General features: G+C 35.8%; 2 protein-coding genes across 2 annotated transcripts in view; one reads left to right on the top strand and one right to left on the bottom strand.

The window, feature by feature from the left end:
- Positions 1 to 489: 489 nt before the first annotated feature.
- SPCS3 (signal peptidase complex subunit 3) lies at positions 490 to 7741 on the bottom strand. Its single transcript, XM_087724565.1, has 5 exons — positions 7321 to 7741; positions 5858 to 5933; positions 4545 to 4619; positions 2294 to 2409; positions 490 to 901 (listed from the first exon to the last, which is right to left on the bottom strand). Exons 1-5 carry the CDS (start codon positions 7461 to 7463, stop codon positions 769 to 771), a joined length of 543 nt encoding a protein of 180 aa, XP_087580691.1. The 5' UTR covers positions 7464 to 7741; the 3' UTR covers positions 490 to 768.
- An 877-nt stretch (positions 7742 to 8618) lies between these two features.
- ASB5 (ankyrin repeat and SOCS box containing 5) overlaps positions 8619 to 13005 on the top strand; it is a 34985-nt gene continuing 30598 nt past the window's right edge. Inside the window, exon 1 of the mRNA XM_014055260.2 lies at positions 8619 to 8792. The gene's annotated coding sequence lies outside the window, so the exon portion shown is untranslated. The remainder of the gene's footprint in view (positions 8793 to 13005) is intronic.

Below are 13005 nucleotides of genomic sequence, written 5' to 3' on the forward strand. Positions count from 1 at the left end.
AAAATAAAAATATTTTACATAGTCAATACTGCACGAGTTAAATTTTTGCTCAGTTTTATCTAAGAATTGGAATTTTATTTTTAAATTAAATGATATATGGTGTATCTACTCTAATCTCAACCACTACAGCTTTTGTGAAAGCTACTTTAATCTTTGCCCTAAGATTCAAAATTGATTCCACAAAAATACGCCACCTGAATTTTTTGTAGCAATATCAATCCGGAATACAACTCCTAAAAAGTGTAACGTATTTTTTTTTCTTTTAAAAAGGATGCTGCATCATTTTAAGAAAGTTTATTCATGTTCCATTTCATTTATAAAAGCTTTTTTTATAAAGGAATGAGTTTCAGTAAATGCTCAGTTTGACTAGTTACTCAAAATTTGTTTCTGCATAACAATATGCCATGGTGGCAATACTGAAATTTCAAATAAGGATGGATAGATAGAAGAATGGAAGAAAAAATAACTCATACTATACCAAAACCAAACTGTTTCTGATTTCAAAAAGTTTATTCATAAGAAAGGTATTTTTCTCCCAATAGTAAACACAAAACCATTTGCTCAAATTTAAACAACCACCTTTCCTCGAGATTGGAATTTTATCTTTTTTAACTGAAAACAAATCTGACAAAATGTCCCTCCCTCTCAGCTAAGCCTAAAGAAATTAAGTACAGTACCTTTGAATTGCAGCGGGCAAGAGACTAAAAATTGATAAAATTTATAATGTACAAGTATAAAAATATGTTACTCAAGGTACAGCCCAATAATTTAATAGCTTTTGGCCGTTTTATAAGTATCTGGAAACGGAACAGATATGTGTCCTGCTCCTGTTACGAGAGGTAGGATTCCTGCATTTGGTACGACATTCCATGAGAGAGTCAAAGTGACATTCCTGTTGCCCCTGCAATTAGAACAGAGTTAAAAAAAAACATTTAATTACTTTAAGCTACAAGAAAAGCTACAGTAAGTAAAATGATGCATAACTGCTCTGCAAATCATTTAAAGGATGTGTGTCATGACACGGCATTTGTGTAAGGGCCCCTCAAAATATTGAGGCATCAATGTTTCTAGAACACTTGGTATGGCTGATTCCAGGGTCTTAATTTATTCATGCACATGCATGCACATTCACTCAGAGGCTTCTGCCTGTATACAAACAAGTACATATACCCAGGAATGTCCTTGAAGCAACTCAACCTGTGTCAGACCTTTGAGAAGCACCTTGTTTGTGTCTTTACAATTCATGAAACATGCCTTTAAATGCTTTACATAGCCTTATATGCATGTCATCATAAAAAATAATTAATTCCAATCAATAAGAATTTGATTGTGAACTGTAATGTTCAGTTTTCATATTGAGAAACAATGAAACTTTCATCTCTTTATTGTGGTCATGTAATGCGGGGGAACTCACTAGACATTCAAGACTTATAGTCAGTTTAATATTCATAAGCAAGTCTATAAAATACATAAAGATAACTTCTGTAAATTATATTAGATTCAATAGATACTTCAGCATTTATAAATAGATGGTCAATATAGTGAGTTATTTCAAAAGAAAAAGTATCTATTTACAAATAGCCCTCAGTTTATGACCACTCATTCAATAACTGTCCGAAGTTATGACAGTGCTGAACAATGGTACTTATGACCAGTCCTCAAAGTTCTAGGCATTCCAGCACAACAACTGTTATGTGATTGCAATCCAGGTGCTTGGCAACCAACTTGCACTTTTGACAGTTGCAGTGTCCCATGGTCACGATTACCATTTTGTGACTTTCCTGCCAGCTTCCCACAAGAAAAATTAATGGGGAAGCTGGTAGGAAATTACTCTTGTAAGTTGCTCTCCTACACTTTATCTGCTGAAAAGCTGGCTATGAATTACATGAGTCTGCAGCACTGTGGCAGTTATCTGTGCACCTTCCCACAAGAAGCAGCAGTCATTCCCATGGGGCCCAGCTATGCCAGCTTATCCATTGACTTCATTTGTTAGAAGCTGGCAGGAAGTATCAAGGAGGTCCTTGCTTAATGACTTGTGATCCTTGCTTAACCACAGCAATGGGGACTGCCAAAAGTGGCATTGTTAAGTGATACTATCACATGATGATGCTCTTTACAAGTGCATTGATTAGCAATGAAAATTCCAGTCCCAATTGTTGTTGTTAGAGGATTACATATATTCTGCTGAAGAGGCTCAGATGTAATAGAAATATACTGTTGAAGACTGTATGACTGCTTATAGTTTTATTCTGGGATATATATCAATAAATAATATAAGGGGAAATTTACTCACTTGAGGCCATTTCCATCATCAAAGAAAAAATATTTTGATTTCATATCTTTCAAAAGCAGCTTTGGGCTATCTCCTCTCAAGATAATTTTGTCCCAAAGGACAACTTGATTCAATGCCTACAATAAAAACTAAAAAGTTATTATCAACAAAACCAATATAAAATATATATGTTAAGAAAGCATCATTTGATGATTTTGTTCACAGTACAATTTTAAATAAAGTCAGCTAGTAAGTACAATGCAGTACACTTGGAAGTAGAACATTAATCTGCAATTTTTAAATCTTTTCTGCAACATTTAAAGTAATTTCAGGTAAATTAAACAAATATGTTTAATATCAAGCTGTATGCAACCACTGAAACAGAGGCAGAAAAGGTTTTTTTTGAAGGGCTTCCTATTCACATATTCACAGGCAATTGAGAGCTGAAGGGACATATTCTAAATAATGATGATTAAAAATAGGTACATAAAACCTTTAAAAAGAAGAAAAAAATGCACTGCTAAAAATCTTATTACTAATGTATTGTTTTCTCACTTACTTGCTTTTCTTTGCAGGATCATTATTTTATACCTGTTATATGCATGGTTTACCTTCAATTGTTTTAATACTTTTTATAAGTTCTGATTTTATGTGCGTCTTCTACATGAAAATCAATAAAATTGTCATTTAAAAAAAGGAGGCCACATGCAATTTGCAGGTTACTCTTGCACTCTTGAAATGCAGCATTTTCTAGGACCATTAAAAGCTTGGAAGTAATACTTGAAAATATTATCTTAAGAGTTTCTAGAATTAGAACTGTTTTTCTGAGCCAAAAAGCAACTACTGCTTATTTCAGCAAAACTATAGCATCACCAAAGAGATTAAAAATGTTTCATCTAGCATACATTGTTATGTTATATACATTGTTATATACTGTCTTTCTCTGGATATACAGATTTGGTTGAACCTACATATAACAACAGTAGCCATACTTTTTTCTATATAATTTCTCTGGAAGCATCATAAAAAATCAATAAAGAAATAAACTAAATGCTTAATGCTAAAGCCTATTTGTTTTGAGATATTAGTATAAAAGTAAGCACTATGAAAAACATTATTACAGTAGGTGTACCTTACTCAAAGTTGCTTACAATATTATTCAGAAAATGAAATTAAATAAATGTTTACACGTTTACTATGCAAATACAGCAGTATCTGGCAAAATGTACAAAAGTATGGAAGTATCATATTAGAAACTTTTTTCTAACGAAAGGTATTTTTAATAAAGAAAGGAAACAGTGTCATGGGAAAATTGTAATAAATGAAGAAAAATTATAAATAGTTGCAATGATGCTATGGATAGTATCATGATTCAAGCCATAATATTATAAACAGAAAGATTAGGTATTAATTAATTTATTAAATTGATATGTCACTCATCTCCTTAATAAGTCATGGTGAACTACAGATTGTAATATATATATATATATATATATATATATATATATATATATATATATATATATATATATATATATATATACACACACACACACACACACACACACATACATACATACATACATACATACATACATACATACATATACACACACACACACAGAAGTCTCCAAACTTTCTAACATGGCAGACTGGTAGTGGTAGCAGTGCAAGGGGACGCAGAGAGGATGGTTGGCTGTGGTGATCCCTTGGGGCCCTCTCATTTGAAGGATTAAATGGCTAATCTCTATCATATAAAATGTTGCTGTCCTTTCTGATTAAGATAGAGTTAAATTTTGGAAACAGAAGTTAGATGGTATTGTAATGCCAATACATGAAATCCAAATTGCTTCCTTTCTATTAAGAAAATTTTTCAAACAGTATTCAAGCTAGAACTGTCAGGTAAATTAATTTTCAGAATATGGATAAACTTTTATACACATTTTATAGTCTATTTTTGTAAGCCACTCAGAGTCACTGACAGTGAGTGAGCAGCCATATAAATTCTCCTAAATAAATAAATAATTAATTCAGGGAAATGAAATGGTGCAAATTGCAATGCATTATACGTAATTGTCTATCAAAGAACAACCTCAAAATGTAATCAACTGCTGCTTTTTAATTATTGCCAGAATATATTTTACATTTTATTTTAATGATTGAGGAGAATGTAAAATATCTGTCCATGTATTACTGTTATGCAGATCAGTAATTCTAATAGCATGAAATCTAGTATGATTTCCCATTTATACATTGTTAAATGCACACTTACATTGTTTTTTGTTGAATATTCTGCTGATAAATATAGAAATAACTGTTTCACGTTCCAATCAAATATACTTTGCAGATGTGAAAAAGGTAAGGAACATATGCTGTTTCAGAATATGATTCTTTTCAAACATTCACATTCAGTACAAATCTCAACAAGCCAAGCTGCTATTTAAAGAAAGAAAAAACTATACATACAGATTGGCAAGCCAGAACATTATTCAAACTCAAAGCATTTCAACAAGCCCTAAAGCCCTGCTGGTTACAAGCTGGTAAGAGTATAAATGAAAAAAGAGAAAGTGCTCACAAGAAGTATACAAAATATTCTCAACGAGTTCAGAACATACAGTCCACAAGTTTACTTTGATTTGGGAACTGAAAAAGATAATTTCATTACATAGTGTTTTGAGCACCCTAGTATCCTGTACTTAGCTTTTTTTAAAAAAAAAAAACCTCAATGCCATAGAGACTGGTATTATTCAATGAAACAGCAAGTAGATCTGTTCCTGCCATTGATTAGACCTAGTTGGAGGAAAAGGGGGAAAGCATGAGAATCATTATGTACTTAAGAAAAAAGACTGTTATCTAGTTGGTATTAAGATTATTATTTTTCAATTTTTCTGCTTTTTAAATTCTGTGCTATTTCCTTTTTTTTTTTTTGCATTATTTGCTATTTACAATGAATGCAACTGACTATTTTTCCTCCTTTTTTCCAAACATGATTAATAACAATGCTATTATGTTGCTGAACTTTCAAGTTGCCATGTGCAAAACTTTGTTACTTTGTTCATTGAACTTTGTTAGCAGACAGTCAAATGCAGGAAGTATGCAGTGTAAGAATATTCATCAGGAAAAAGTGTCAAAACAATAGCCAAAGAAATGAATATTGATGTTATATTGTTCACTAAACTTGCATAGAAATAAATCTACTACTACTGCATCTTTGCTGTATTCAGTTCTATGGTTATGACTTCAAAGAATTATGCTTAACTATTGCTTCCACTTTTTCTTATAAATGAGAAAACAAAATCCAAGAGTTCAGTTCCCATTATTACATATTGCGGAAAACTCAATATAAGATTTCAAGTACAACCAATTTGAAACTTCATAAGCATCTGAATGGACCATCACATTTGAAATTAAAAACATTATAGAGTTTTGTTCACACATTAATATTCACATCTGTCAATTTTGGAGGATGTGTCCCTCGCACTGCTTGCTACAAATGAAGGAGGTAGAGTTTATGTCAGTTTACCTGTTCTATTCAAGCTAATAAGACATTCTATTCTCTTAATGCTAACATTTGCCATAAAGGATATCTGCACTAATGTCAAAAGTAATGATTCCAAGGTCACTTCTTTCGCCTGGTCCAGTGAAATCTTCTACATTTTTTCTATGAAATAAAATAAAAGTATTATTCAATATTATTCATGTATTCCTTTCTAACAGTCTCTTTTAGATGTAATTTATTCTGTTAAATAACCCTAAGAAGCGTGACATTTATTTGTAGATTTGTAGGCAAAAATAATTTTTGCTTTTGTAAAATATCTTAAATATTTCTTATAATCAACAAGCAATTATAAATATCCAGTATAATCAACACAATGTAAATTGCTAGTTAACTGGGAATCAACATTAAATTAAGCAGCTGTTTAAAAAAAAACCTATTCAAAACATGCCAAGTAAATGTGAATTTAATATCTGTGATAGCCAAGCGTATAATTTAGTTTTCTTAGCACTTACAATTTTTACTATTACTATACAATCAGAATCTGGACATATTTTTACATTTTTCACCCAAATGGCTCACTATAAGAAAAGATCATAAATGTATTTTCTCTGTATTTCCATTGTTTCATTCATGCAGTGATTAGCATGACACACTTTAACCATGTTATATATATATGAGATCTGAAATCCATAGTTCAAAGGGTGTCTACTGAAATTTTCAGAAAAGTGTATCTAAATAGGATTTATTTTGCTAGTGCAGCAATATATTACAAAATAACACTCATCCTACACTTTTCTAACTTCTTAGAAACTGGGATATGCTTAGCCAATAAGCTGTCAATATAAACAGCAACTGATGTTTAAACTGAATTGCCTTTCTGTGCATACTCTCTCAAGGGAGCTTGCCAGAAGGCAGATTACAGCACTGGAGGGTTCGTGTTGTTCATTCATTGGCTTAAAGAAAAAGGAAATGACAGAACAGGAAGGAAAGGCCACACTTCTGAAACTGACAATCTGAAGAAAAATTAGATTAAAGACCTAACTGACAGGAAATAAAGAGCTAGAGAAGTTTGCAAGGGCAATATATAGAGTTCCTTTAAATGTGAACTAAGCAGCTATAGATTAAAGGAGTGGAATAATATGTAAGTCAACAACCAACCAGGAGGAGAGGCTGTTCTCAGTATTATTCTCCATCAACTCCTGAGAGACTATATAAAGGCTTTATATTAAAAGCAAGCACCGGGCAAGGACAGAAATTTAGAAAACGGATTAAACAAAGGCGGGGGGGGGGCGTTACTCCACAATGCAACTCAGCAGCCGGAAAACTCAGGTCACTCTATGACAGCTGGAGCAGCCGGAGCAGCCGAAGCATCATGGTTCCACAAAGACTCACAAACGCCCTAAAGAATTCTGAGGAGCAGAAACGCGCATCTGATTGTGTTTTTCCTCCATTTCCCCCTCTTCACGCGGGAACAAGGGCTGCTGATCTCCGTCTCTGGGGACAGAGAAGGGCCGCCTGTGCCGCTGCCCGCCCTCATCCACACACTCACAGCATGACACGGGAGACGGCGATGCTGACGGGCACGGAGCGCTCTTTGAAAGCGGTGGTGATGAAGCAGCCGAAGGTCAGCGCCGCCATCACGCTCAGCGAGAAGGCGAAGAGCGAGTTGGCTCGAGTTAGGACGGTGTTCATCTCCCCGCCGTCCCTCCAGCCCTCACGACACACACGCGTACGAGCTAGCAATTAATTGCCCGTTGCTGCTGCTGCTGCTTCTTGCCCTCCGGGAAGGACAGGCCTCAGCTCCGGAGTAACGGAAAGGGAGGCAGGCAGGCTCGAGTTAGGCAGAGGCACGAGGACCTGAATCTGAAAGGAAAAGGCTGCCGCTGGGACTGCCGCTGCCTGCGATTGAAGAGAAAGGGAGGCCAAACGTAGCACCTTGCCTGGTAACGAACCCGCCCAACCACCCCGCGAGAGGAGGGCCCAACGAGCACTCGTCCGCCTCAGCCCGCCCATAGGCGGAAATTCCCCTCTCGATTCCACTGCCTACAAGTCCCATGAGCCTCAGCATCCATCTTTCGCTCCATTTCCTCCATAGAGATAGCAAAGTTAAGAGTGACCGGAAGTCCGCCTGAAGCGAAATACTGCTTTCAAGCTGAGTTAGGTGACCCCAGACGCGACCTGCGCGAACGCCGAATTGAGTAAGGAAGCTTTTGCCAGATAGGGAAATCCAGGGTATTTGCCCTTGATACAGCCCCAGGTTTATTTTTGAGATCGCTTGCTTCGCTGCTATGGAGTTCTTAACAGCATTGGGGAAACAATGTCAAGTCATTTCGGAATGATTGCTAAGAAAACTAAAAACTCCAAACGCATTAAGGCTCATTGGAGACTATTTTTATTTACCCTAACTCATTTGGGAAGGCGCTGGTTGGAGAAGGCGGAGTTTCTCTACACCGTCTGCACCGCCCGTGAACGGCCTCTTTCTCTCCCTCGGAAAGGGTTGTTGCCACGAGCAGGGTCGTAGCGGAAAGTTCACCCCCTTGCGACGCAAAAGGCTCTTAACTGCCTTGCTTTCGTTTATTTCTGGGATGCTCCTGGAAAGACACTGGGCGCAGCTTATTGGGGAGGACCTGCCTCAATCTAAAATAGCGAGGAGGAGCTTACTGTGAAGTTGTGGTTGAGCTCCCCCCCCTCCCGGCTATGTTCACTGCTGCAGTAACCCAGTTAAACATGCTGACATTGAAATGGCAAGTTTTCGACAGGGAACGCAGCTACTTATCTTTCTCAGCACAATAAAATGCGTTTTAAAGAGAAAAGAAATCCAACTTCGGTGTGGAGAGTTCGGTTGCAAGCTTACTAAATAATGGAACTTTATATTCCTTTTAAAAATATATATATTTTTAATACAGTACTGCAATGCATTAATACTGTCGTTTCTCATGGTGTCAAAAGTAACTATGGAAATCGAGTAAGGAAGCAAATAGTTTTCCAGGAACCGGTGGTGCTACCTTTATGCTTGCCAAAGTAAGTGTTAAGACTATAGATGTAATCCTAAATACTTTTGGGGGAGAAAAACTCCATGAGCTGAAAGATTTTTTTTTGGGGGGGGGTTATATATCTCACAAATATAAAGCATATATAAAGTTATAGTAGCAATAGCACTCAGACGTATATACTGCTTTACAGCCCTCTCTAAGCAATTTACAGAGTCAGCATATTTCCCCCAACAATTTGGGTCATTTCACCCACTTCAGAAGGATGGAGAGCTGAGTCAACCTTGAGTCTGGTGAGATTTGAACTGCCAGCAGCTGGCAATCAGCAGAAGTAGCCTGCAGTACAGCACTCTCTAACCACTGGGTGACCATGGCTCATATAAAATGGATTTTGTATTTTACTCTAATTTTTCTCAACCTTTCATATGCTTTAAAGGGAAACACCTGTCAATCTCACTAAACTGGTTTAGAAGTTGCCCAGAAAAGCTCCAAATAAACACCAGATGGTAGCAAAGAAGTGCAGAAAACTATTAATTGCCATCTCCTGTTGATCTCGACAGCTCAGATTATCTTAACGTACCTAAAGTTTTGCCAACAAAGACACAGTTCTTTGGCTTCTTATTTATATTTTAAAGCAATAGTTCTTAGCTATAGGTTTTGAAGATCTGACTATGATTACATATTGACCACTACTGGAAAACTACTGGAAAATCTGTTTCAATAACATCTCAAAGGAATTGTCTTTTACTAAAAAGACAACTATAACAAACATAATTACACATACACACTGATAATAGCTGGTAGACCAGAGTACAGAGCAGGAAGTACAACTGAAGTCCACTAAAAAAGAAAATAGTCCAACGTTTTTTACATGTAGAGAGGAAACTAATGCTAGGGGGAAAGAAAGCTCTCAGAAAATTCCATGTGGCATGATACACCAGTGAACAATTTCTTTGCTACCCAGCCAGTGACAGATGGAAACTGAGTGGAACAATAGACATACGATATTGATGACAGCTGACTTGTACATTCTTAGGGCTATAGTCACAACATATCTGGGTGTGTGATTCTGCAACAAATTATGTTTATGAGGTAATTCTGCAAGAAAAAAAAGTGTTCCTCCTTTGCTAGCAGCGGAGTGTCCAAGAACACAATAGTGCCTTTTCTGTATCTGTAAGGAATAATTCAGTCCAAACTTTCAAGAAGACTTTTCCAAAGTTTGTAGGAAGAGGGATGAACATTAGAATATCTTTAGAGAAAACATATCCATGAGTTTCAGAATAAATGATTGGCTAATTCTCCTTGTGGTATTTCAGTTAGTTTTCTTCTTGGAGCAATTTCCTCTTCATTCTGGTGAATATTAATTATCCTTTCCACTACAGTCTTAACGTGAGACAATTTTATTGTTGTCTTTAACTTATTCTCCCATGTTTCAGCTGCTTCTTTCCCACCATGAAATTAGCAGAAAAGTCCAAAATACAATTGGTGTCATGCTTTTTTTAGCTAAGGGTAGCTAAGAGTCTAAATTTATTTCTTCTATGACCTTGATCTGATTAAAAGCCTGTTTCCTTCGTCACATACAGGTAGCCCTCAATGTGTGATTACAATTGAGTCCAACATTTATGTTGCTAAGCAAGACATTTGTTAAGTGAGTTTTGTCCCATTTGACAACCTTTCTTGTTAACAATTGTTAAGTGAATCATTATAGTTATTTAGTAACATGGTTAAGTGAATCTGGCTTCCCCATTGACTTTGCTTGTCAGAAAGTCGCAAAAGGTAATCACATGGCCCTGAGACACTGCAACAGTCATAAATATGAGTCAGTTGCCAAGTGTCTGAATTTTGATCACATGACCATGGTGATGCTGCAATAGTTAAAAGTGTAAAAAATGATCGTAAGTTACACTTTTAGTGCCGCAACTTTGGTCACTCAACAAACTGTTGGAAGTCGAGCATTATCTGTATAGATAAGTCACCTGTCTGATCTGATATTGCTGGAATGCTTGGCAACTCTTGCCCCAAGACAGAATTATGCAAACATATGTCAAATAAAGGACAGCTTGGGATAAAGGGGAATGAAATCAGAGACATTGAAACTATCCAGAGGTGGGTTGCTCCCAGTTTGGCCAAACCAATAGTAGCGGTGGCAGGAGGCTCCGCCCACGGGCCTAGACGCTTCCGTGCATACACAGAAGCATTGTGAGCGTGAGTGCGCCCAGGAGGGTGCCTGAACCAGTAGTAAAAAAAAATGGTAATCCACCACTGGAAGCATCATTTACCCGTCAACCACTGAAGTGGATTTCCCTTAAAACAAGTTTCTTACCTCAAAAAAGCTGTGTATCATGCAAATACACTATAAATTCTCTTTATACTATATATAAGGATTATCAGAGTTAACATACCTATTTTAATCTTGATCATATAAACCAACATTGCCTTTTAACAATCTTGAACTTTCATCTTTCAACTATTGTTCTAGAATTTATTTGTTTTCATTTTTTCTTTGTCTCTTCCCACAAAACGCTTCAAAGCTTTAGCAAGACTTTTGTAAATCCAATATAGGAGAGTTATCCAGATCACTTTTGGGGTTTATTTGTAAATTATTTCATTTATTATTATTTTTAAAGTTTTTTTATTTTTAGTCTCATACACACATTTACAAGTATACATTCTCATAGTTATTATTCTTATCACATTTTAACACTTTTAAACATTCATTTTTCCATATAAAAAATTAAAATATATCATCGGGATTGCTTTGCTTACCATCCCATACACCTATTTTGTTTTATTGCCTCCCTACTTTCCTTTTCTCCTTCCCTTCTCTACTTTCTTCTTTCCTCCTCTCCTTTCCCTTTCCTTCTCCTTCCTCTCCCCTACTCCTCTCTAACTTTTCCCCTTCATACCTTCTCTCCGCCTCTTCCTTTCCCTCCCAATTTTCCTCTCCTTTCCTCTTTCTTCTTTCTCTTTCCTCTCCTCTTTCTTCCTTTTCTCTTCTATTGTTGTGGTTGCCTATTTTCCTCTTCCATCTGGTGTATTTTTGGGATGGTATTCCAGCAAACCCGGTTCTGACTTTATATTTGCCATTTTACATTCCCTTTTCCTTATTATATTTTCCAATTTGTTTTTTTATCTGTGTCTCATTCTTTGAATATATACTTATATATTAGTACTTTACTACTTTTTTAGTTTCCCCCTCTTCCACCCTTTTTCATTTAATAGTTTGTTGTCTGAGTTTCTATTCCTCTCTCTTGTCTCCTTTTCTATCTTATTCATATTCTTTCTCTAACCAATCATAAAATCTTCTCCACGTCTTGAAGTATACTGATTCCTCTATATCCTTTATTCTCTGAGTTAACCTATTCAATTCTTCACAGTCCAATTTTTAAAATTATCTTTCCTTCCAAAGGGATCTTATCTGCTTTCCAATTTTGTGCAAATACAATTCTTTTTTTAAAATATATTTTTTATTATTTTTACATTTAAAACAATGCAGTACCGCAGAGTCGAAGTGACCATACATTCGCATTATACACCATTAGTCTCAGCCATTAACTATTAGCCTATTTAGTGCATTATCTATCCTTCTGTCCAATCACAATATATACAGTTTGTTCCAGTCTTGTCACCTTGTCTTATACCAATCATAAAATATGTTCCAGACTTCAAAATATTCTGATTCCCCTTTATTTTTAAGTTCAAGAGTGAGCCTATCTGCTTCCGCACAGGCCAACACTTTTCTGATTGTATCTAGCCCTGATGGTGTATTTTCTTTTTTCCAATACTGCGCAAAAGTTATGCGTGCTGCAGTTAGTACATGTATAATTAGATAGAGTACATTTTTCTTAAACCCCTCCGGTATTATGCCTAGGAGAAAAAATTCTGGTTTAAACAAAATTTGATCTCCCACCATTTGTTCCAACCATGATTGAATCATTTTCCATTATCTTTTGGCCTCATTGTATGTCCACCACGTATGATAAAAAATGTCTGGTGTTTTTTTACACTTCTAACAATTGTGCAAATACAATTCTTGCTGCCGTTGTTACATGTATAATCAAATATGTATCTTCTTCCTTATATTTCTTTGCTAAGATACCCAATAAAAATGCCTGTGGTCTTAACTCTATACTTTAATGTAACATTTTGTCTAACCATGTTCTTATTTCAATCCAATAATTCCTTGCTTTTGAACATGTCCACCACATGTGATAGTACTAGCCTGGAAGTTATTGACATATCCA

Source organism: Thamnophis sirtalis, unplaced genomic scaffold, assembly GCF_051295495.1.
Source record: "Thamnophis sirtalis isolate CommonGarterSnake01/CBP01778 unplaced genomic scaffold, rThaSir2_p1.2 scaffold_10, whole genome shotgun sequence".
Taxonomy (NCBI): Eukaryota; Metazoa; Chordata; class Lepidosauria; order Squamata; family Natricidae; genus Thamnophis; species Thamnophis sirtalis.

What these genes read in the sequence shown, in the direction of transcription:
- SPCS3 (XM_087724565.1), bottom strand. Translation starts at nt 7,463, where the DNA reads ATGAACACCGTCCTAACTCGAGCCAACTCGCTCTTCGCCTTCTCGCTG. An exon ending in GCCGTCTCCCGTGTCATGCT is followed by an intron (nt 5,934 to 7,320) that starts GTGAGTGTGTGG and finishes TTTATTTCATAG; the next exon opens with AAAAAATGTAGAAGATTTCA. An exon ending in AATATTCAACAAAAAACAAT is followed by an intron (nt 2,410 to 4,544) that starts GTAAGTGTGCAT and finishes TTTTTATTGTAG; the next exon opens with GCATTGAATCAAGTTGTCCT.